Source organism: Echeneis naucrates, chromosome 19 (genome assembly GCF_900963305.1).
Source record: "Echeneis naucrates chromosome 19, fEcheNa1.1, whole genome shotgun sequence".
Taxonomy (NCBI): domain Eukaryota; kingdom Metazoa; phylum Chordata; class Actinopteri; order Carangiformes; family Echeneidae; genus Echeneis; species Echeneis naucrates.
The window spans coordinates 2,078,553-2,103,361 of NC_042529.1; the positions used below are offsets into that span (position 1 = coordinate 2,078,553).

At 41.6% G+C, this 24,809-nt stretch overlaps 1 protein-coding gene across 3 annotated transcripts; it reads left to right on the plus strand.

The window, feature by feature from the left end:
• Positions 1 to 1,783: 1,783 nt before the first annotated feature.
• Positions 1,784 to 24,351, plus strand: LOC115060190 (vesicle-fusing ATPase-like). 3 transcript variants are annotated; one of them, XM_029528046.1, is made up of 22 exons: positions 1,784 to 1,916; positions 4,441 to 4,526; positions 4,621 to 4,723; positions 5,385 to 5,424; positions 7,166 to 7,332; positions 7,501 to 7,608; positions 7,878 to 7,953; positions 8,549 to 8,704; positions 10,635 to 10,834; positions 11,800 to 11,965; positions 12,102 to 12,176; positions 12,440 to 12,627; positions 13,514 to 13,609; positions 13,985 to 14,141; positions 14,310 to 14,443; positions 14,894 to 14,960; positions 15,076 to 15,155; positions 16,723 to 16,857; positions 16,997 to 17,110; positions 20,350 to 20,405; positions 20,557 to 20,628; positions 24,102 to 24,351. In XM_029528046.1, exons 1-21 carry the CDS (start codon positions 1,905 to 1,907, stop codon positions 20,585 to 20,587), a joined length of 2,247 nt encoding a protein of 748 aa, XP_029383906.1. In that variant the 5' UTR covers positions 1,784 to 1,904; the 3' UTR covers positions 20,588 to 20,628; positions 24,102 to 24,351. The 3 variants fall into 3 exon arrangements, with proteins under 3 accessions (XP_029383906.1, XP_029383905.1, XP_029383907.1); XM_029528045.1 differs by lacking the exon at positions 24,102 to 24,351 and adding an exon at positions 21,917 to 23,079; XM_029528047.1 differs by lacking the exons at positions 20,557 to 20,628; positions 24,102 to 24,351 and having other exon boundaries at positions 4,627 to 4,723; positions 20,350 to 20,409.
• The last annotated feature ends 458 nt before the right edge of the window (positions 24,352 to 24,809 follow it).

Genomic DNA, 24,809 nt, shown 5'->3' on the forward strand with positions numbered 1-24,809 from the left:
GCTTTCTCCTTCTTGTTCATATCTTTCCAGAAGCACACTGCTCAGTTCTTGGAAGGTTGGGATACTCCTTGGGATACTGAATTTTGGTCAGAGAGCTCCCTCTAGCTCAATTTTTTTTTGTCCATCTTCACATTAATGCCAACAGTTATGTCCCCACTGTATTTCAGATATGTATTAAACTCACTTTATTTGTTTTTGTGTTTGTTTTTTTTTCTTGTTTTGTTTTTCCCCCTCGATCATTTTTTTTTTTTAGAAGAAAATCAGATGCTCGCCACATGTCTGCCCCTCCAGCTAATGTAAGTTTCTAGATCAGACTGGATGCCATTTCACCACTAGTGCCATGTTTTTGGCGCTTCTGTTTGCCTCAGCCTTTTGGGTGCAATATGAAATTGGAGGACGGAGGTGGAGATCGCCTCTGAGCATCTGCGAGTTATCCCTGAGTGAGTCTCAATTGTTAGTTCCTAGTGCTAGTGTGGTATGCCAGTAACCAAACAATTTGTATGGTTTTGATTTTTTTTTTTTTTGTTTTGTTTTGTTTTGTTTCTTTTCTCTTCTAAAGACATTTTCAAAATAAATATTTTGTATTTTAAGGATTTTGTCGTGTCTCTTGCAAAAAACTGAACAAAACAAAATAGCTGTGGTATTTGTGAACAGTGTCAGTACAGTTCGATGATGTGAAATGCACTTAAAGATGGAAGGTGGAGATGTTGTCAAAGAGGAGGTCAGAAATAACATTTAAACTAATCCTAGTATTAAATACAGTATTCTCCCGAGAGTCTCTTCCTCATGCTGCTATATTTGTATTTAAATTGAAAGAAACAACCTCAAATCAAAGGGCATTAAATCAGTTTAACTGACAGCTTTGGATTGTCTCATTTTAATTTTTACACAAACGGTACGATGTTTACAACCAGGCGTGTTTCTCCTGCCTGTGAGACACTTTGAGGCTCAGTTGAGACGTAACCATCTGTGGACAGATGCTTCATTATTCATTCAGCAGGACTGATTTAAATTTCCTCCACACCACGACATTCAGACACAAGTGCCATAAACATTTCCCTTTTTTTCTCCTTCTTTTAAGATTAAAAATGATGAGAAGCACAACAGTGTAATCCTGTAACTGTGCCAAGAAGAGCCTTGACTATTCACTCATAAAGAGAAAACCTTTAGATTTGATGCCCTTCAGTGTTTGTTTACAGATTTCACTGTGACTCTTAGCACTGAAAATAAAGAGACTACTTTGCATTTAATTCAAACTTAGTGTTTTTCAGTTACTGTGTTAATTTTTCACATTTTAGTAAATGCAATATAAATTTCTTCTTTTATTTTTCTGCAGCTTTTGGTGTGTTAAAATCGCTTTTCCATTCGGTCTCACCTAAAACACTTTTCTCTTTTGGTGCATGGGATCCCTTTATATATAATTCACAAATTACAAAAAACAAAACACAAATTATATTTTTACGGACTGTATTGATATGTTGTATTTTATCACTTTTACTTTGTGGTTTTAATTTCTTCTGACATGATTCCTGACATTTAAATTCTTTGAGTCTAAATGGCAAATGTTAAATAATAAAGTATTTGAGGGGGATATTAAAAATAGAGATGAGGATTCAAATGTCAACAATACTGAAAAATATTATTAACCATTTAGTTTTAATTTGTTTTACTTGTTTAATTGGTGATTTTTAACTGTTTATTGCCAATGCCAGATGTAGTTCTCCTTACGTATCAATGCGCGGCGGTAATGCGCCCGATGTCTTGCTCGTCAACCGCCGATAAACACCAACGAAGAAGAAGCGGCGGTAGTTGTCCTGTCCTGAATGCTGACTTTCACTTGAACCGAGGCTTCAAATAGATATATACATATATTAAAAAAATAAAAACCGACAGAAAACACAGCGATGTCTTCCCGGGTGAGTAAACCTTGGGGCGAATATTAAGATTTAAAGACACCTCCACGGCTAACGGGCAGCGGCTAAATGCTAAAGCTAACGTGAAACTAGCCGTATATTAGCTGTGAAGTAAAGCCAGCGCGGCACTAGCTTGTCTGGCATGAATTACTTGTCATTGAAAAACTTCCCTGTCAGTCCCGGAAGACAAGTCTTACGATCGTTTCAGACAAACAAACAAGCTTTCTCTGTCCTGGCAGCAAATTAAAGCGTTTAAAGAGCTGCAGGGCAGCTAAAGTGTGGCGGTTTAACAGCTGTATTGACGCGTAGAAAAATAAAATAAAGCTGAGACACTTTCTTCAGGCGAAGACAACGACAGGCTGTCAAGGAAGTTAGTTTCTTTATAAAAGTTTAAGAAGAGGGAACAAAAGCCAGAAAAACTGGGTTGAACTGATGTTGACGGCTTTTATGGCCATTTTTAAAGAGCCTTAGTGTAAACAGAGTCTCTGTGTTGTGTTTGTGGAATGTAAACACCAGACAGAAAAAATAAATACGTACAACCAGTCTTAATCAAAGTAGTTCACTACTGATGGGCATTTTCTGTTTCTTGTTTTTGGCTCTGAAATCAAATCATCACCATCATCATTATTAAATCTATGACTCATTACATGCTAATTTCTTTTTGTGTGTTTTTTTTTTTTTTGTTTGTTTGTTTTTTTAAGCCTGAATGCCCTAAATTGAAGTCCCAAAGGGATTATGATTTGGAGAGTTTGATATCAGAGGAAGTTCATAAAACTGGGAAATCTTAACAGACTTATAATTTTCACTACTTACCTTCTAGATATCGTCAACATATATGTTTTAATGCTCAATAAATTGGTGGCCTGTTGTGTTAATCTGGCCCTACATTTCCGTTTCACAACTAAAAAGCTAAACTTCTCTCTGCAGAACTTTACTGAGTTGCCTGATCATGAGGTCTTTTAAATACTGGGAACTTTCTGCACCTCATTTCCACTTTACATTTGAGGCGATTTCATCAGAACAATGCAAGGAATGCCCTTTAAATAATCTCTGTTCTATAGGAAAGGCTTTGGATTTACTGAGCTCTTGGTCTTTAAATTCATGGCAACAAATCAAGGTTGTCACTAATCTTTGATTAGTTAGTAGGTTGACACTGAAGAAGTGTAATTGGATGATTGCCCTTATTAATTAAACTGGTTTAATACTGATTTTTTTTTTTTTTTTTAAGTTTTCAGTTCTACATATATTTTCCAGTTTATTTGTAACTGAAAGTGAATTCAGGAGAAGCTTTTAGGATGAATCATTGTATGTAAATATCGTAGGGTTGTCTCTTTTGTTTGTTTAGGTTAAATAGACTCCAGCTTCACTGAACCGTTTGCTGACATTTCATCATAGCACATCAGAAGGTTGTTCCGGATTCAGACTCACTCAGACAGTAGCTCAGACTGTCGGTCTGTGATATTGCAACAGTAACATGATGACTTGCTGCTGTCTGCTCAGCAGCTCAGTCTTTGGAAATGTAGCATGGAGACCTGTCAGTCCAGAGCAGAGGCAGAAGAGCTGCAGCTTCCTTTTAAATATTAATGATGTTTCAGCCTTTAAAACTGAAGCTATGATGGTTTGAAAGTTGTTTGGCTGCACAGCAGTGTAATGGTGATCAGAAGAACAGCTTTATTAAAAAAGCCCAGCATAACAACACACCTTAGCCATAGGATGCTGTACAATCTATACAGCATTGCAGCACTCACACACTTCAATGGAAAGAGATGGAGGAAACCTCAGCAACAGAGGGCAGACAGAATTTACAGTATAGACAGAGTCATAATAAAGCTCAGGGCAGCTGGTGATCCAGCTCAGAGAGGACCAAGATGGAGAAACCACGATGCTAGACACTGACATTTTTCACAGTGAATTAAAGATAGATGATTCTTGCGGATGGTGGAAACTGAAATAGACTGAAATACAAACACCCATGACTTAAATGCAGAGTAAGATTTAAAGATGTTAAGGAAAGTTTTGCTGGTGGAAAGTATCACTGAAGGTCTAAAGAGGCTTTAGAATCCGTGCCACATCTATATGGACTGTAAACATTGTGAATTATTATCCACAGCTGTCCATGCTTTTATAGTTTTTCAGCTGCGGCACAAGCAGGTCATGTGCTGCACTGATCTTAACTACAGGTTCATTGAAACTAAAAAGTGTTTCGAGGACTCCAAAGAACCTGCACGATTCATTTAGGACTTCAAACATAAATCAAATTAGCACTGCAGCAGTTAGTTGCTTTATTTGCCGACTGACAGAAAATTATATTGCAAATATTGGGGTAATGGATCGTTGCAGTTCGTTTTGCTAAAATATTCTCTGGCTCCAGCTTCTCACTCATGATAATGATCATGTATAGATTTGTGAAATTGAGAATTTACTTTTTGTAATTTGAGAAATGAATGGGGATATTTATCAGCGACTCCTACACTGACTGTGGATATTCCTTCCTGAGTTTCCATTTTCCTCTGTGCTCTCTTTTCAGATGATGCAAGCAGGGCGATGCCCGACAGACGAACTGTCGTTGACCAACTGCGCCGTTGTCAAGGAGAAGGAGCCACAGTTTGAGCAGTGAGTGTGGTTTTTCCCAGACGGGATGTTTGTGTCTGAATCTGTTCTGTGCATTTTTGCTGACATTCATTCTTCATTCATTATTCATCTTAAGCGTCAGTCACGTGATCGTGCGCAATCTAACACACAAGTATGTGTTCACCTTGAAGACGCATCCAAGTGTTAACTCCGGGACCATCGCCTTCAGTCTGCCTCAGGTAAGGGCAGGGTGGGGGAGGGACTTTAAGTTCAGCTAATGTTCTGTCATATTAATACATTCAACTAAAAGGTTTTGTCACAGTTTTTGTTTTTTGTTTTTTTTGGTTTGGAAGGCAGTAAACATTATTGTGTTGTTTTTAATCTTGATGTGGGCTGATTTTCCCAAAACTTGTGAGCTTCCTTCATTGTTGTTTTTGGGTTCTTTGCATGGATTTCTTTATTTGTCTCAATCTGTCTGTTACTGCTTTTTTCCTCTTTCACCTCGCCTGTCTCTGCCTGCTCTTCCTCCGTTTCTAAACTTGGCAGCTGCAGCAGCACACAGGTACTACTGTAACCTCCTCCAGACGGTCTTATTTCACCTTCATTAAGTCGCACAGATTCACTGATCAACTCATTGTTGACCCAGCAGCCATCAACTCAGATGAAATAAGACCAAGTTGCAGAGGAGTTTTACACTGATGTCTCTGTGAAACGCATAGTGATGTTTATTTGAAGCGTAGATGTCTTTTTGTCTGATAGTGTTGATCTTCTGGAGAATTTCATTTCCTTATTAAGGGTCAAATATTCCTCTTTATTCTTGTTTTTTCCCTCCAAAATGTTTCCTAATGCAAAAGAAAGGATGAGACATGGAGTTGAATCAGTGTCTCTGTTTCTCTATAGAGAAAATGGGCAGGCCTTTCAATTGGACAAGAGGTTGAAGGTAAGTGTCATGTTCAAGTGCTCTCACTTTGGATATATTCAGGGACGGGATATAACAGTCCGGTCAGTCAGGGATCAAACCAGGGACACTGCTGCCGAGGCCTTTTGCACCCACATAATACTTTCCCGCTCGGCTAGCCTTTCTTTGCTCAGTATCAGAGTATGAAAGTTTAGGAGATGGACTAACAGCTGGACTGGATGGCAATGTTGTGAAAACTCCAAGTGTTACTATTCATCTGTAAATAAAATGAAATTTGGTGACTAGAGATGAAAAGCTAAACAGCAGCGCCCCACATGCCTCCACAGGCTGCACAAACCTCCTCTTTTCAACTGTTGGTGACGACTGCCATTAATTTGTCATCTATTGATTAGCAGTGCTTGACAGTGTGTCTATCTTATCACAGAGTTCCTTTTGAGTCAAAGACACTTCGCCACGGTAGAAACATAAGAGCCCCTGACATCAAACTCAGCCTCCGGACTTTTGAAGGATTCATTCAACTTATATAAGACAGACTGTAAAGCCTGCAGTCTTTGTCTCTGCCAGAAAAACATCAAACTGTGGAGACCTCTGATAGTCACATCCTGCAGATTACTAATTATACATGGGTTTAGGGGCTTTAACTATTGTTTAGGTGTCAGGAGAGGTAGAGGGAGTACGATTTACCCGTCAGTTGAACAATATGGTGGGGAGGGTGTCACTGCACAGCTGTGTCAGAAGCTGGCCACCATCCAGAGAACTAAAAGGCCTTTTCTTTGATTAAAAAAAAAAAAATTCGCCCAGCTCCCTCAGGCCACAGTGATGCCCAAAATGATGGGGCTCTATTATGATACTGTCTGCATATCAGGAGTGAAAAGGAGGAATGAAAATATAATCTCATGATACCTTAATCATTCCCAACATTGCTCTGAAAAAGAAATGCTATGTACTCTTTTTAGAATTTGATCAAAGGCTGACGATCTTGCTCTCCTGTCAGTCTATTGAAACCTTTCATAAAAAAAAATAAAAATGTATAGGATGAATAGTTATGAATAATGGGAGCTTAGGCAGTGTCACTGGATAACAATGATATCATTCATGCAGCAGTGTTGTTGGTACCTGGCAACATGGGAAAGTAAAATACTACTGATTTCAATGATGAGCTGTTTGAAGACATGCAGATGATTTGAATAGTCCCATACAAATAAATGGTGCAGACCATATTGAACTCAGTGCCTCAGTGGTGAAGGTTTTATTCCTCACATCAAAGGATGAAGGAGCTGTTTCATTAAAACTTGGAAACAACACGTACGGATTTGGTAACCAGTCGATGGGCAAAAATGAGACTGATAGATTAGATCTGCAGCAGAGCTGTGTGTCGAGTTTACAGCTGCTATGGTTGATAGTTTTATGGTAAAGAAAATGAGCTAGAGTGAGAATGAGGATGATTAAAACTACTGTAGTCCTTATTCATATCAAAGCTGTCACAGTCAGTACTTTTAAATTAACAAGTCAAATGACTGAAGTGTATGAGGAAGGTGTTGCTCGCAGAGATGAGGAAAGGGATAAAGTTTCTGACCAACTCTGAGAGAAGGAACAGACTCTGACTGTTGGCACAAAGCTTCAAGAAGAGCAATTATTTAGTTTTACAAAGGGAAAATAAAGTAACGTTGCAACTTGTTTGTTTTATGATCGATGTCACTGAGAAGTGCTGTTGTCTTAAACTTTAAAACCTTATATCCTGCTATCTCTCCTCCACCTATAGTAACAAACTACAACTTTGACAAGTCCAAGCAGTGTATAAGCAGCATGACAGCGGAGATAGACTTCCTGCAGAAGAAGAACGTGGACAGCAACCCCTACGATTCGGACAAGATGGCCAGCGAATTCATCCAGCACTTCAACAGCCAGGCCTTCAGTGTTGGCCAGCAGGTACAAAGTGCCTGTGTTCAATTTAACATTGAATTTAGCAGAATTAAAAACTTTGGGTTCATTCTAAGGTGATGCCTTTGATTTAAGGCTTCCGCATGGTTCTTAATCCATGATCGGTTTTATGGAGATATTAAAATCTCTTGTCCTAACTCCTGGTTTAACTTCTAGCTGGTGTTTAGCTGCTGTGATAAGCTCTTCGGCTTGGTGATAAAAGATATCGAGGCCATGGACCCCAGCATCCTGAGGGGAGAACATGCTGCTGGCAAGAAACAAAAGGTACCTGGAAGATAATCTGTCGGTGTCCTGGGATGTTCACACACCTCCTGGGTGACTTTCATAGATGGAAGTTGTTAATTTTAATGAACACGGTTTATTTAAAGCTTCTCTGGGTAGTTGAAGTGTTACGTGGTGCTATGTTATATACCTTTCTTACATATGTATGAATAAACACAAACTGACAATAAGCCTTGTCACAGAGTAAACATTACAGCTCATTGAACCTTGACCCAAACCGATCATCATCTCTTTTGTTTGTCTTTCTTCAGATTGAGATTGGTTTGTTGCTGGGAAACAGTCAGGTGATCTTTGAAAAAGCAGAGAGCTCATCCTTGACTCTGATAGGTGAGTGTCACACGTGGCTTTTACAGCAAAGTGGAAGGAAAAAGACAACATCTGGACAGACTGTAGCTGTTGAGCACTCTTTTTGTGAAAATGGTAATTACAGCTGCTGAAACTGATAATTGTGAGCTCCTAAAAAATACTGCAAACCTGACAGGTCGAGTGTTTGACTGTAGATGCCATCTGAGTGGGTTCACTGTAAATCCACAAGGGGGCAAACTTCACACACTTTTCTCAGCTTGCTTTTTCTATCAATTGGAAGTCCAGCTGTAAAGTGGCCACCTACAATGCAACAGGATTAGACATAAAATGTATGAATCAGTTATTGTAGAATCTTAACATTTTGAACTCAACTGTTTTGCTGTGGTAAGTCGCAGCTTATGCCTTATAAACATTACAAATTTTGTTTTTTACTTGATTGAGATTGACTTAATTTAAAGCATCATGTTGGATAAAGTGGTTGCTCAACTATAGCTATGAATACTTTAAATAGAACAAAGAAGAGTCTTAAATATGTGACCTTTAGAGATCTTTGGATTACAGCTTCCAAGTGCTAGAACTGATTTGTGTCTCCCTGTCTCCCACCCCATCCCCCCAGGGAAATCCAAGACCCGAGAGTCTCGCCAGTCCATCATCAGCCCAGACTGGAATTTTGAGAAAATGGGTATTGGCGGCCTTGACAAGGAGTTTTCTGACATCTTCCGTAGAGCCTTCGCCTCCCGAGTCTTCCCTCCAGACATTGTCGAGCAGATGGGTGAGTACCCCACCCCCAACTCTCCCCTTTCTCTCTGTCTTTCTCACCATCACATTGGCAGTGTCTTTTCACCGTCACTGAATGTGTGACAAAGACACTTACATTTTCACGTTTTCATCCTAAACTTCGCTGAAAATCCTGCTTAGGCACATTCGATAAGAACCATAACTCCCATTTATTAAGTAAGTGAGAAAATGTGACATCCAGTCTGCAGCAATCATTCATTTTCAAGGCTGAGGTATTTAGCCTTTCACCAGGTTGTTACCTCTGTCCTTGAAACATATTAACCAAACAAAAAAAATAAAAAGTCTTTTTAATTTCTTTTTTTTTTTTTTTGGGGGGGGGGGTTAAATAAATCATATTAAGATATTTCCCCAGCATGCTAAACTGTAACAGCTGAGAAAAGCAGAAAGCAACTTTTTTTTTTTTTTTTTCCTTTCACCTAGGAATGACTGTTGTCTCTTGAACAGATTAGTGTCAAAAATAATTACAGTTTTTGCTTTGTGTTCAGCTTGTGCTCTAATGGTTAAAACAGCATGATGACAAACAAAACTTTAATAACGCCTTTGAGAAAGAAATCACGGCCTGAATCAGCAGAGCAGGCTCTGTATTAACAGTCCAGGCAGCGTTCCTCTGTGGTGTCTTGACTGTGACTAAAGCCTCCATCATCCCCTCCTGGTGATCTCTGCGCACACTCATTAATAGATATTTGACAGCTGTCAGATTACAATGATGATTCACTTTTCAAAGAAAAGCGGTTCAATCTAATGAAAGCCATCAGGCTCATACTTATGCACGTGTGCACACAATCGCATCAGTCCTAATCCTCGCTCCTAGATCCAGAGGTCTTGTGAAAACCTGTTGTAAAAACATCTGAGCTTGGCAGCTAAACACATAACTTTAATGTTGCATACATAGAGGCTCTGTACCCATGGTGCTCATGGCCTGTGGCGGCGTCCAGCAGTGTGTGAGCTGACCTTTAGCTGGGCGGTTGTGTGCAGGAGTTGGCCTTTGGCTGTGGCCAGCTGGCAGCTGTAATGAGATGGCATGCCCTGATAGAGAATCCAGCTAAAGGTAAAGCTGTAATTGGCAGGCGTGGGGAGCAGGGAGCACAGGTGCTGACAGAGAGCAGCTTTGTGTGTGTGTGTGTCTGTGTGCACACATCATTTTCATGTGTGTGTGCAGGTTTGACTAAAAGTTCGGAAGTTTCACCTTGTCTGCCCTTTGCTTTCACAGAGGTGAAACAGACAGACAGAAGCTTCAGTGCTTTTCTCTCCCAAACCCCAACACAAACACATCACCCCCACCCTCGCCACCGACCCCCACCTGTCAGCCCGCATGCTTTTCCTTCAGCAGGCCCAAATGGCAGCTCAGATGGTTATCTGAGGCCTCTCAATTAGTCTGGGCTAAATGTCATTAAGCAGGTGCAAAAGGCCTGTACTGTAAACTTGGTAGAACTCACAGCCTCCACACTGGAGCTTCATGGAAAAGGAATCAAACTGAGGAAATCAGAAGCACCTGTGGTTGGAGCTGTTAGAGCTGGACCCGACCGTCCTCCTGGGTGTTGCAGAAACTTGTTATCGTGGCAAACAACAAAGGTTTGCTTGAATTACAAGATCTGTATATCTCTCAGCCGTGAACTGTTGAAGTCATCAAACTGCTTAACGTCACACCAAGATGAACACATTAACAGACAGTGAATTGGTAACTTTTTGATTTGAAGACAGATTATATTTATCATCATGAGTAAACTCTTTTTACTGAGTGCAGACCTCAATCCCTCCAAAAAATGATGCAACTAATTATGTAATTATGTAAAATTTATGTAATTAACTTTTTTGAATTGGCTAAACTCGTAATCTTCTGGGCTCTGCCTCAGAAAGATACTTCACATAGATTCCTCTCTCCCTGGTTGTCTGTCTGTCTCCAGGCTGTAAGCACGTGAAGGGAATCCTGCTGTACGGACCGCCAGGCTGCGGCAAAACCCTTATGGCAAGGCAGATTGGCAAGATGCTCAAGGCCCGGGAGCCAAAGATCGTCAATGGCCCCGAGATCCTCAATAAATACGTCGGGGAGTCTGAGGCCAACATCAGGAAGCTGTTTGCAGATGCGGAGGATGAACAGAAGAGGGTGAGGGCAGGAAGAGTCACAGCGTACATTTCCACGCACATCAGTGTTTATCCTGGGTAATTCTGATTCGTCAAAATACCAAAGCGCAACCCTGGTGTTGACAAATGAGCCTGCTTTATTACAACTTCCAGCTGCATCTTCCAGCTGAATTTATCATCCTCACGTGAGATAAAGCTGTACTTAGTCTGCTGTCAGAGATTGCTGCTCTCCCATCATCCCCACAAAAAGATAAGCATTTCATCTACGGATACAAAAAAAAAACCAAAAAAACCCCAACTAATTTCTCCAGGAGTGGAGAGATCTGCCCTTTAGCCAGGCATAGCTGTAATACATAAAGTTCTTGTGTGTTTCTGAGTGTATGTGGCGGTGGGGGGGGCTGTTTGTGTGGTGAGACACGACGTCGACGTCGAGGCTCACTCCTCACCACTTAATGAGGGGCTGGGTTGTCTTTGACCTCCTATTAGACCTCCCTACGCACAGAGACACAGACACACACGCTCTGTCCAGTGTGTAATAAGGACAGCTCCACACCTGCTTTAAATGCTACGTCTGAGAGTGACAGGTCTGTAGATGGAGCGATAACCCCCCACCCTGCTGCTCTCCCACTTTTTCCATCTGTCTCTCCATTGATGGCCCAAAAACCATATTTTCAGTCTGAAAGGAAAACATTGGCAGCGTCTTTCCAATTTTCAGATTTAAAAAAGACAACTGAGTAACCACCCCCCCATTAAAGAAAAACAAAAAACAGATTACATTATTTTGATTTGATGTGTCACACTGAATTCCCTACATAAACAGTGGCTGTGATGTCTTTTATCCAAAACAACTTCAATATATTGGTCAGTATAAGTAAAAGTTAGTATAATGCATCATCAAACTTTTCTGTCCTTATGTAAGATTTGGGGTGTGACCCAGCAGTATATATAGAGTATAACGTCTGTCCTTTTTTTTTCCTCACTCAACAGCTTGGCGCCAACAGCGGCCTTCACATCATCATATTTGATGAGATTGATGCAATATGTAAGCAGCGTGGCAGCATGGCGGGCAGCACGGGCGTGCACGACACCGTGGTCAACCAGCTGCTGTCTAAGATCGATGGAGTGGAGCAGCTCAACAACATCCTGGTCATAGGTGCAGAGTCTGCCCACGCACAACACCGATGAACATCTGCAGTCTATCTCATCTCACACATTCATCTTTTTTTTTTTTCTCCCCTCCCCTCTGCTTTCCATCCTTTCCACTATCTGTCCATCTGTCCCTCCCTCAGGTATGACCAACAGGCCAGACCTGATAGATGAGGCCTTGCTGAGGCCGGGAAGACTGGAGGTCAAGATGGAGATTGGTGAGAAGTCATTGTTACTGCTAATTGTAATTGTAACTAAAACCTTTCCACACAATCAGAAAGAAATATATGAATTACCTTCTCTGTCTTTCATAGATAAAATAGGATTAATCAGTGCTGCCACTTCAGAAGCTTCTCACTGGGGCATTTTCTGTTTGACTAGTGAAGCACTAATTTATCATACAAGTCCAGCAATTAATTTGAGCTGGACTCATAGAATTTACTAATGTTGTTAATGTTTTATATTCCCTGTCTTCTGCCAGGTTTACCGGATGAGAAGGGTCGCATTCAGATCCTCCACATCCACACAGCAAAGATGCGTCAGTATAATCTGATCTCCAGCGACGTGGACATCAAGGAGCTGGCTGTGGAGACCAAGAACTACAGCGGCGCCGAACTGGAGGGCCTGGTCAGGGCTGCGCAGTCCACTGCTATGAACAGACACATTAAGGTCAGAACTCCTGATATGCTGTATTTATTAATGAGCCCACCTCTAACCCACATCCATTCAATCTCCGGCTCATTGGTGTCTTTTAGCCTTCCAACAGTATAAAACCCAAAGATGTTTCCTTTTGAGTCATTCAAGTAGAGAGAAGCTGCAGCAACACCTCACATTTTAGGATGCGGAAGCAATTTTTGATGAATTTTCACTGGTGCCAAAGTGCACCTGTTTTAAGAGATAATCCAAAATAAAATAGCGAAGTAATTGATATTTAAAATCATCTTCTAATAATCTTTCATATTCTTATAAAATGCTGAATGTGTTTTTGACAAAGGATCGGTGACTTGTGTTTCTTGCTGTAAGCTTTGGGCCACACACACCTGCTGGGTTTCGTATATATGACTGTGCCAGTTTAACCAGTCACCCTGGTGAACGAGGACCAGGCACAGAACGCGCTTTGAGCTCACTTTAAGTGTTTTATCAGGTGCATGGGCTCAAATCTACAAAGCTCAGCAGGACACGTAGATAAGGTGGAGCTCTCATCTGTTAAGTGCTCTGACTGCCCCACAAACACACACACAGAGCTGCAGATATTGTAGGGTGATGATAAATAATGGACAAGGGCCTTACACATGTCTCATGGCTGTGACGTTCCTCTTCACTCCTCTGAGCACTTATTCCTGCCTCCCTCTCCTCTCTGTGTGACCTTTCTGCTCTGAGGGAGCACATTGTCTCCTGACACATTGCACAATCTAAATGTGCAATACCTCATATAATGGATTTCACTGGAAGGGGCATGGAGTTCATCCACTTATGAAAGTTATCTGTTATTTGCAGTTTGCTGTGCTAAATTTCATGTGTGTTTAGGAATACTGCATTTATGAATGTTTTGCAGGCCAGCAACACAGTGGAAGTCAACACTGAGACGGCGGAGAAGCTGCAGGTCGGCAGACTTGACTTCATGGCCTCGCTGAACAACGACATCAAACCTGTAAGCTGCTCCACATCGCTCTCTTGTCCTTTCAATTAATATTTAAAACACATACAGCAGAATATAGAACATTATAAATGAAGTTAAAAGTCACATTCTTTTCTTGTAGAAAAATATCTGAAGTTCAACGTTAAATGTTTATGTCCAACCTTCAAAAAGTAATGAACACAGGTCGATTGTAGGGGATCAGTGTCAGATCTCAGGAGCTTGTTCTTTTAGATGAAAGACAATATAAACTATAATATAAAGAATGAATAAATTTCTATTTTATGCCCGCTTCATGCTAATTCCAAGATGCATGCAAATGATACAAGAATGCAACAAACTAAGCAGTGTGTTAAAGTTGTGGTAATTGAGCTGTTCCTCTCCTCTCAGGCGTTCGGCACCAACCAGGAGGACTACGCCAGCTACATCATGAATGGTATCATCCGGTGGGGCGACGCAGTGTCGGCGGTGTTGGAGGATGGCGAGCTGCTTGTACAGCAAACAAAGAACAGTGACCGCACACCGCTTGTCTCTGTGCTCCTGGAAGGTAAAGAGCGCACCCAGGGACGAACACTCTGTTGATACACAACACTGAAACACAAAATAAACTCTGTAAGGAAAACTAATGCAGCACATCTGAAGCACATGGGCTCTATTTGACAATTTGGCGTGATTCCAAACAACTGATTTCTGATTCTTCATCTTCCACCGTCAGGCCCACCTAACAGCGGCAAAACAGCACTGGCAGCTAAGATTTCTGAAGACTCCCAGTTCCCCTTTATCAAGATCTGCTCCCCTGACAAGATGATCGGACACTCTGAGATTGCCAAATGCCAAGCCATCAAAAAGGTAGCACAGTCGACAGTTTTGGTTCTCCCGAACTCTAAAACCGCAGAGAAATGATTCATTTCCAGGTGTAGAAAAGTTCAGGGCTTATTGAAGATATGTAACTGGTGGAAAATGTGCAGATGCAAGGTGGTTTGAGCCACGCTGGTGTTTGTCATCCTGTGGATGCCGTTCCGAATAATCTCCATTTTCGGGATTTATTGCCTGACTACTTTAATATGACACATGTGGAAATTAAATTGAACTTGGACCTAAGAGCTCAAAGTGACTCAAGAAATATGGAAGAAATTTCTAGATGGAAAACATTTAGACACATTTTGAAACAGGGATTTTACCCTAATCATAAAAAGAAAATTATTATTATTATTTTTATTGCCTTTTGACTGTTGTGTAAAATCAACAGTTTTGATCCAGACCTGACCTATGTGTTTGTGTTTTTTCCCCTTGTGGTAGATATTCGAAGATGCCTACAAATCACAGCTGAGCTGTGTGGTTGTGGATGACATAGAAAGGTTATTGGGTAAGACCCCCAGATTTAACCCAGAGCCTCAGCGCTACGGGGCATCTTAATAAAGTTTTTTTTCTTATCAATAGGGAATGCAAACTAACCAAAAGAAAGTTATCTGTGTTGTCAGACTACGTCCCGGTCGGTCCTCGTTTCTCCAACCTGGTCTTACAAGCTCTGCTGGTGCTGCTGAAGAAGCCTCCTCCGAAGGTAATAATTTATTTGTGGCATGCTCACTGTGGCATTGCTTGTCCTGAGGTTGCAGAGAGAGGGCAGCAGATCTTCCAGATGCCTGCCCAGACTCCTGTGAGGAATTGCTGGAGGTCTTTGCGCGGCTGGCATGTGTGCGCGCCTGTGTGTGAGTGTATGGTTATTAGCCACTGTTTTGGTCCAGGCCCGTTGTGCTCAGAGTGAATGGTGGTGGTAGAGACCCATTTCTCATAGTTCCTTTGGTTGTAGTTTGTGTGTGTGTGTGTCTGTTGTTGATGGGTTTGTGAATGAGAGTATAGCCCGCTATATGGCTGCATGTGCATGAGAAGTGGCGCGGGGCCTGGTGTTGAATGCCTGGCTGCAGTGCTCCTCTGGGGTTGTAAAGCGCTGGGCCCAGCGGGGTGCCTGGGGCCAGGGGAGGCCAGGGGGACACGGAGGAGAATGGGCTCTGTGAGAGAGCCAGGACCTGGCAGCACCACCGCCTGTGTGGCACCTCATCTGCATGCAGCATCACAACCCCCCACGCCATGGGGGGGCAGCCAGCAGCCATAATCCCCCAGTCTACTCTCCACTCCTCTGCCTCTCTTCCTTCGTCGTCTTCTCCTGGTCCAGCTCATCGGCTTAGCGGAGCTAGAATTCTTTTGCTTCTCTTGTTTCCTCCCTGCTCATGTTTGTCTTCTGTCCTGTTGTCTTCTGCCGTTGCCTCCTCATTCGTCCTCTTTGCCTCTCTTCCCTTCTTTTCTTGTGATCCGACTCACTTTAATAAACGCAGAGAATCCACAAAAGCTTATCCATAAAACTACAGACAACACCTTCATCCTATATAAATGTGTGATGAATCATGATGGGAAACATTAAGACAGTGTGGAAATGTCTCAACAAATCCTGATTAAATTTGACTCGTTGGCTTGTGGACATGTGACTTTGCAGCTCTGTTTTCACCTGTAAAGCCAAGTTTACATTCCTCCGAAGCTTTAAAGGTTAAAAAGTTACAAATGAAGGTCCAATCATTGCCACACAGTGTTTTGTTGTTTTTGTTTTTTTTTTTTTTTTGTTTCTTTTGACCTTTTTATGTGGCTACATCATCCCCCGGCTTCTTGGAGGTTTTAAGCGTAGTTCTCTGATTTCCCAAGTTCTTGTGTTCTGTTCTGTTTAATGTGAACTCCCTAAAAGCAAAATTCATATTGACTATGTTGAAATGGCAACGTCAGGTTTTATTAGTTCTAATTTGCAGCCATGATTGGAGTCGTTATGTCTACCCGTCTATCCCCTCTGTTCTTCCTTCTCTGTTCAGAATCAAATCGATAAATCACAAAGTGAGCCAGAACCTCCATAGTCCAGAGTTATGATCAGGGAAACAAGATTCTTGTTTGCATTGTAATATTATATAAGTCATTTCATAGTTGTTGAACCGCTGCAACAATAAGAAGTCAATGACGCCAGGTAGTTGTTAGTCCATGGGACAATAAATAACACAACTGTTATGGGACACATTCCAGCTGACACGGGCGCTCGAGGAAAATGAAGGGTTGTGTTTACAGTCAGCTTGTGTCCGCTGCTGTTTCAGGGTCGAAAGCTGCTGATCATTGGCACCACGAGTCGTAAGGACGTCCTCAGGGAAATGGAGATGTTAGACGCTTTCAGTACCACCATCCACATTCCCAACATCTCAAGGGGGGAGCAGCTGGTCGAGGCTTTGGAGGTAACCAGAACGACGGTGTTCATCAGACCGGGAAATTTATTTGCTGATATTTTATGAAGTGTAGTGTAACTTCCACATTTGGAATAACACATTTAGTGATTAAAGTGCTTTTCCTGTTCTCTCCTCGCTGTCCGCTCAGCTGCTGGGCGGTTTCCAGGAGAAGGAGCGGGCATTCATCGCAAAAGCCGTGAAGGACCGAAGCGTATGGATCGGCATCAAGAAGTTGCTGATGCTGATAGAAATGGCCGTGCAGGTGAGTAAGAGAGTCACTTTGTTGCATTTTGGTTTTTCCTAGCCGACTCTCAATCCTCTCTACCACCTTCCAGACTTCCAGACTTCCAGACCAAATGTCACTGCACTTGTGGGATCGGTTGAATTTGGTTATCCCCCGATTTGCGTAACGCGCTGAGTCAGGTTTTGGATGGATAGCTGTGAAACTTGGTGCAGACACACGTCTACACAGAAGAAAGAATTCATATTGGTTCTTTTTTCTTTTGCAAATATTGTGGTCTCAGTTGCAATTATTTTTGCATTTACTTTTCTATGACTTCTAATGATGATGACGTAATGGCAATAAGGCCATGATGTTCTTAGATAAATCTCCATGTGCAATAGAAGGTTTAGATGATGAAGTCAAGTAGCCCTTTGGTGCAGGTAAGCTGTGCAGAGTGTGGCGATCTTGTGTTTTCAGTAACTCACTCATTGCTTCACATTTTTTATTCAAAACACACATCTCAGGATTGGCTCGGCCTCTGTATTATTGTTTTTCTAATGGTGTGGTCTGAGCTCGAGCAGCCTGTCCCTCCTCTTGCTCGACATCTGGCCAGCATTCTCAACAGTCAACAGAATCAATCTCTCAGGCACTGAAAACTGTCATCTGTTAGCTGGAATGAGAAACTGTGTGGCTTCGCTGATGATTTGTTGAGCAGAAGGATCCAGTACATTTCTAGTTCACAAACCATTCTCCAAAACAACCGTGATCCAATGCATTCATAGTTATGAAACCATGTTCGGTGCAGCTTTCCAAGTTACATTTATGTGTTCTGAATCCCAGGGAAGCTACTCATAAGAACAGTCATACACACTTCATGGTTTTGATTTACCTACAATTTACATCAGTCATCCTATGGGCCAACAGACGGGCCAACAAGGACATATTATACGTTAAATCCGTCCCACTATGGAAACAAAAATCACAACAGAGACCACCAACTCCGAGCAGATTCTTGGCTTCCTTTCAACAGAATGTATAGAGATAAGTACAGTAGGCATTAAGTCTACTCCACTGTTTAAAGTTGCCTTCGGGGGTTTGTGGTTTTGGCATCTGCATTTTCGAGGAGTCACTGTTGGAATTGGTTTACTTCACACTGTACTCGAATTAAATTAAATTCTTCTCGGGGCCCTGACCCTGTCAAACCGGGATAATCGGTGTGATTGCTTCTGTAAGATGCTCACTCATCGTTTTCTAAGATTTAGTCTTCTTGGGAATTGTGGCAATTTGTTTGGGGGGGGGTCACAGAATGTCAGGAAGTGATTCCTTTTCTCTTGAAAGATATTGTGTTCTACTACACAACAAAACACAACACAACACATCACATACAATAGAGCTAATCGAAAACTGAATGCCCACACAGCCAGATTGTGGCAAACCTACAAGACAGAAAATGCATCACAGCACTATTTCTGACACTTTAACTACTCAACTAGATACTGTTGGTTTTTGGAAATTATAATTGTGTGTTCATATTAAATTTACTGCCATCGTAGAGCACGGAGGACAGGAAACGGCGTGGGTGAAGCTGTAAACATAATCATAAACTGTAGATGTTAGTTGGCGCTAACTTCAACAATCCTGAAAGCTGGGAATATCAGTTGTTCCTTAACCTTTTGTATTTGCCAACATCTATTGCTGTCCTGCTCGCTGCAGCCAGGCAGCATCCTGCTGCCTGTAGTACATCACTGCTATTATATAACAAACATATGAGTAACCCACACCTCTTTAATCAGAGCGCAGCCGCACCCCTCTGCTCTGTCCATCAGTTTCACATCATAGTGGATTTACACTCAATCTGCACCGACGTCTAAGGTCTGTTCTTACCAGAGAGCGACGCAGTGAAATGAATCGGCGTGCGTGCAACAAATAATGCAGCTAACTCCCTGATAACTTGTTGAATGATATCCAGCTCTTCATTCCCACTGCGGTCCACTCAGTTTGTGTCAGAGTTCACCAAAGCTCAACTTGGACTTGAGACCGAAGCTGAATTTGTGTAACAAATCACTGATCGGAGCTGGTTGCAAAACATTACGGTTTTTTTTACGTGACCAGCCTTTTTTAGTTGTCGAGCATCTTATGCGACGTTGTAAAATTCTGTCTGCATTACAAACCACTGCACTGTGGGTTGGCGTCTAATAATATCTTAAACACATAAATCAGCTCCTTTAAGTGAACTTCCCGGATTGGATTTTATTGTCTCCCCAATATATGAAACAACGTGCCCCCGCAAACACCCCCCCCGCTCCTCTGAGCTGTTTGCAGAGTGAACGTGGCCTTAACGTCAGTCATCTCCATCTTTGCTGCATCAATTCTGTTTTTAATCTGTTGCTTGCAAATCTCTCCACTCCGTGGAAGTGTAGTAAAATTGTTGGATTGCTCTTTCTGAAGCGTACTTGACTTGAGATCCAAAAGCTTTTTTTTTTTTTTTTTTTTTTTTTTTTATTAGTTAGAGCTTACCTCAGGCCTGAGCCTAACTGTGTTCCAACTTTTCTGTCGGAGCTGCTTGATCCAAAGAGCCTTTGATTCACAGCAGCTTCTTTTTCAGACAGGAATTTGTTTGCAGTTTTCAGCTCGCAGTGGCGAGTCCATCCCAAAAGTCGTCTCCCTTTTCGCTACTTGACGAAACAGGTAGCCGACTCGTAGCAGTTGACCTAAATCTGACTGCTGGCTGGTGTTAATTTCTCCTCCTGACTGTGTCTGCGGTATGCTGATGATGTGTACGGCCTGTTTGTTGAGGCTGGATGCTGTGTAATTGCTGTGGTATGCACAAATACCGCCATGCGCTGCACCCTGCAGCCCCCCCACCCCCCAATCCCGAGCCTGAAGAAGTATGAACCTGTGTTTGCCGAGACATGCTGCAAACAGCCGCACAGCTACACACGTACACATTCAGTAAGTCTCCAGATTTCTTCACCTTCTTTCCTCTCATTTCAGCCCTTCTAACTTTACTCGTCTTCATTCCAGTAGCTACGGGCAATTTCAGACTGCCTGTAAGTGGTTTCATAGGTTGCCATTCATTTTACTCCCCCACCTCCCGCTTGTTCACACTGAAGCATGAACTCCAGGCGCTGCCACTTTTTTCAAAGTGCTCTGATGTTTCAACACCTCGCCTCAGATTTTAATTTGAAGTGAAACCGACGCTCGTCCCAAACTGGATACGGAAGTTTAATTTACTGTTTGTGTTCTCGCACTAAGAAGCAAAATTTTTTGTGTTTCAGATGGATCCTGAATACAGAGTTAGCAAGTTCCTGAGTCTTCTGAGGGATGAAGGAGCGTAAGTACTTGACTATTATTTGTTTTCTTGTGTCTAACACGACTCCTTGGATTGAACCGGTTCATGTGTGTCACTATAAAAGCTTTGTCTGAATCACTGAATGTTTATATTGTGATCAGTAATGGACACTTTGTCCTTTTCTTCCCTGCAGATTGGACTCTAAAACGTTTGGTGCGATCTAGACTGAATGGAGCCGCAGTGGAAAAAGAGGCATCCTTCAGTGGTAAGGCCAGCATCGGGCCGCACGGTCACCTTTTGTACTCTGATGTGGATATCTGAATGATCTGTCTTTTATGCTCCCAGAATACGTTGTGGTACACTGATTTAATGTCACACAGGTTGTGTAAAAGAGAAAAATGAGCCTCATTCAAATGTTATTGGTCAGTAAGAACAAAAGTCGCAGCTAAAACGACCTCCGTCTTTATGTTGTAATGGAGATGTTGACATCCAGATATCACAGTTACATAAAAAAAAAAAAAAAAACACAACTATCTTACAGGTTAATAATTTAACAAGTATCATTTTAAAAATCATAAATTTCATTCAACAAATTGCTTTAAAGGAGCCATTGGTGAATTTTGTTGTTGCTACGTTGGCAACATTAGCATTACTTACCAGTCTACGAGAAATACTATGAGTTCAGAAGCAAGTGATGGAAAGCAGCATTGTTCTTTTGCGTCTATTCCTGTCGCTTCTTTCCTTTTACTGACGTTATTATGCTAACGGATAGCTCCACCCCGGTCAGTCAAGTCACTGCGTCCAGCTGCACGGAGGACGGGTTATAACCGCGTGCATTCTAAACGCAGCGATAGCTGAAACGCACAGCGAGACTGGTAAGTAAACAGCTATTTGGCAATACTGAAAGTTACGTATAGCTCCTTTAAAGGAATCAGTCTGCTCCTTGTAAACACACTTAGCACTGTCATGTCTCTGCACTGCAAGTACCAGCTAGTGGCCAATTAACAGTTTAGTGTTGCTCAATCCTCAGAAGATGAAAGCAAAGTGTCTGAATTATTTATGTTATCCTTTTTATTATTCTAATTATTATTAAAGACCCCAGGCCATCGCTGCTCCTGATCAGCTGTTACCAAACTTGAGGTTGTAACTGACCTTTGTGTTCATCATGACTTGTGATGTTTCTCCACATAGTCATGTAACTTTAGAGAGCCTCGATGTCGGCTGATTATCATTAACAAGAATCATTCTTGCGCGTTGATTGTGGCCACTAAAGGACGAAGTTTTGGCGGATATTTCTCTTTTTAAAGTTATTTGCCTAACTTGCTAATCCCGCTCTGTGGAATACCCCCTCAGGGTGATGAAGAGAAACTTGGAACAACTTTCCGACTTGCAGCGAGAGCTTTGTTTTCTAATCGCAGCCTCGGAGACTTATGGTATAGTTCGCGCACGGTGTGCCTAAAAATAGGTCGACTAGACAGGTGCTCTCTTGTGGCAGCATGTCTCCTTTGCCTCTGCCTGTCTTTTCTCACTTTTATTTGTCTCTCTTCGCTCAGTTGCTGGGGAACGGAAGCCTGAAAGAGGCTGGCAGGAGGAAGCGAGCGAGCTCTTTGCATCCTTCCTTCCCATCCCTGAAGCTCTGTGCACCCCGCCGCCCCCCTCCCACCGCACTGCAGTCTTCTGCAGCAGCAAACGACCGAGCAGCCTCCTCCTCCCCAGCACTCTGTGATCATGTAAAATAAGAGAAACAAGCAGTGTTTGTGGTATCTGGTGAATGTTGCTTTTCCTGAAGTCTAGTGCTGCGACGCCTCGAGCACTCCATTGTGATTTTATATATGAAGACTCGGGGCGAAAGGCGCATTGCAGGTAGACGTGCACCAAACTCTAATTATAATAGTTTGTTTATGAAAGCATTATTTGTATGCCCAGATTTCTAATCTGATCATTCCAGCACGACTTAAAAAAATCTTACATTGTTCTTACCTTCATGTGTACTTGCCTTATATCTGACTGTTTTTATTTTGTGAATAAATTAATTGTAGTACTAACAGGAAACTGTAGTTTCTGAAATTCATTATCAAATCAGCAACTTTTTAAAGGGACGTTACCTCAGGGCAGGGCCTCATGATGATTTTTACTGTATTCACATTTGTTCAGTTTAACCGTGAATCTGAACTCCACCTGTATCGAGTCTGCACATACTTTTGACATGTTGTAATCATAAAAATTAAAGTATAATTACCACAGAGCATAACTTTGTCATTATGAGTAATCTGATGTAATGAAATGAATCTCCTGAGACGTCTGCGGTTAACCTCCACTGCATCTTATGCTGTGCGGTGACACCGTCAGCCATTTACCAAGTAGCTCGTGCAGCACATCTGTTGAGCTGCAGAGGAAGTCATCCACTAATCCGAATATGGAAACCAAAGAGGCAGAAATGTTGTTTCAGTATCACATGCTATTATTTCATGAACGTGCGGCAAAGGGAAATATGTGTGGCTTCAGCCTGAGCTCTTTATTCCCTTTTTTGAGAAAAAAAATCTGTTAAGTGGAATGAAATAAAAATGGTGGATTAATAGCTTGGCCGTTGTGTGCACTTGTGTGCCTTCGCTCATCACCTCCTCTTGATTTCCTGTCAAATAAAAACTAGCACATCTAATTTATGTTTCCAATTAACAGCCAATTGTTCAATAATGTTCCATGTTTATGCAAAAATTTTCCAGGAAAAAAAAAAATCTTCCTGCCAAAAATCCAATGAAAAGAAAAACAACTATTGAACGCGCCAGTCTCTAAATAAAAATGCAGATGTGGCATTCAAAATAATGATCTGGAGATTTTTATTTTTATTTTTTTTTAGAAAACATTGGTCCAGAGGGAGAAATCACTGCGCTTATTTGGAGACTATTTTCAGCTGCAGACGAATACACATTTGGTGTTTAAGTGATAAAATATGTCAAAGTTATTTTTTGTCTTTGCATGTAATTTGCTGACAGCAAGAAAAAGAAATTAGCAGACTTGCTCTCTGAAATTCTCTAAATGAGAACTGTGAATCCATCATCCATGTAGAGGATATCATTTAACCTGTGATAAATGTGTCTTTGGAGACAGGTTGTGTTTTTCTGGCTAAGAAGTAAAAACCACGAGACAGTTTTGTTCTTCAAATATATAATCTTAGCTCAGTCATACAGATATATACATTGTATAATAAATAATATTTATAAAAACATAACATTTACGATTATAAAATAAAAAGGGAATTATTCACTTTAAAACATTTGTACAAAACTTTGGATATAGCGGGGGAAGTCGGGGGGTCGGTGAGGAGGGCGAACACAGAAAGGTAGGCCCAGGTAGGGAGGGCTGTAGGTAGAAGATGACGCAAATGCTAAGCTATGTCACAAAGAGAGGACCGCCTATACACTACTGGGTAACTTGTATTTTTGTTGTTGAATATAATTAATAGGAAGCAGGCGGGACTGTCAGAACATGTCGTGTGGAAACCGCTCACAGTTTTTTTCCACCATTGAGAAGAGCCATCCATCCATCCATCCGGTTTCCAGCCATCATTCATGCAAATACACACACACACACACACATCTTGCACAACTATCTTCAGCTTAAAGTCAGCCATGTTTTCTACATGAACTGCAAGGTTTTTTTTTTCCCTCTCTCTCTCTGACCGCTCAAAAATTACAACAATTTTCCTCATTGATCTCAAAACCATTTCCTCCCATACAGACTCAACTGGGATGACATCCATGCCTCTGGAAGAAGAAGAAGAAGAAAAAAAAAAAAAACTTGGTCTTGGATCAGCTATATTGTTCTTCCAATATCTCCAAAACCAAAAACAGCGAGGCAGAAGTGTTTTTGTTGTGCGCTGACAAGAGCACAAGTTCATAAATCAGGCTTCTTAAAAACCTCAAGCTGTCTAACTGAAGGAAGGAAGGATGTGAAAGCCGATGAGAATCTGCTCTGCACTCTGGTCTCCACATGTCGTCACAAGTCCCCCCCTTTTTTTATTACAGTGATTTAAAAAAAGATTTTCTTAAAGTCTCTAAGATGGACCTGATAAATGCATGAAGTGTTAGATAAAAACATCTCGGCATAATCACCTTTCCCATTAAACCAGAATTAATATTAAGCATGCTAAAGCTTGACTGGAGTCGGAGATGCATGAATTCATAATGAAACAGCCGTCGACGATCTTCTTCCACTTGCTGATGCTGTTTATCTCAACGTCCCTCAGACTGAATGATGTGTAACTGTCTGTTGTTGCAATCGAGCAATTTACAGGTCGATCAGGAGCAAAGTCGTCACTCGTGAGAGTGTGCCAGGTTGCGATGAAGAAATCATTTTGCTCGCGTAAACAAAGCTCTAAATCTTAACCACCTGGAGTTACTGTACGTGGAGCTGAATAGTGCATACATATACATGTGTAGGGTTGTT

Excerpts from the sequence above, each read along its gene's own strand:
- LOC115060190 (XM_029528046.1), top strand. Across the intron at positions 5,425-7,165 it reads AATTGGACAAGAGGTTGAAG|TAACAAACTACAACTTTGAC; the intron begins GTAAGTGTCATG and ends CTCCACCTATAG. Across the intron at positions 8,705-10,634 it reads AGACATTGTCGAGCAGATGG|GCTGTAAGCACGTGAAGGGA; the intron begins GTGAGTACCCCA and ends GTCTGTCTCCAG.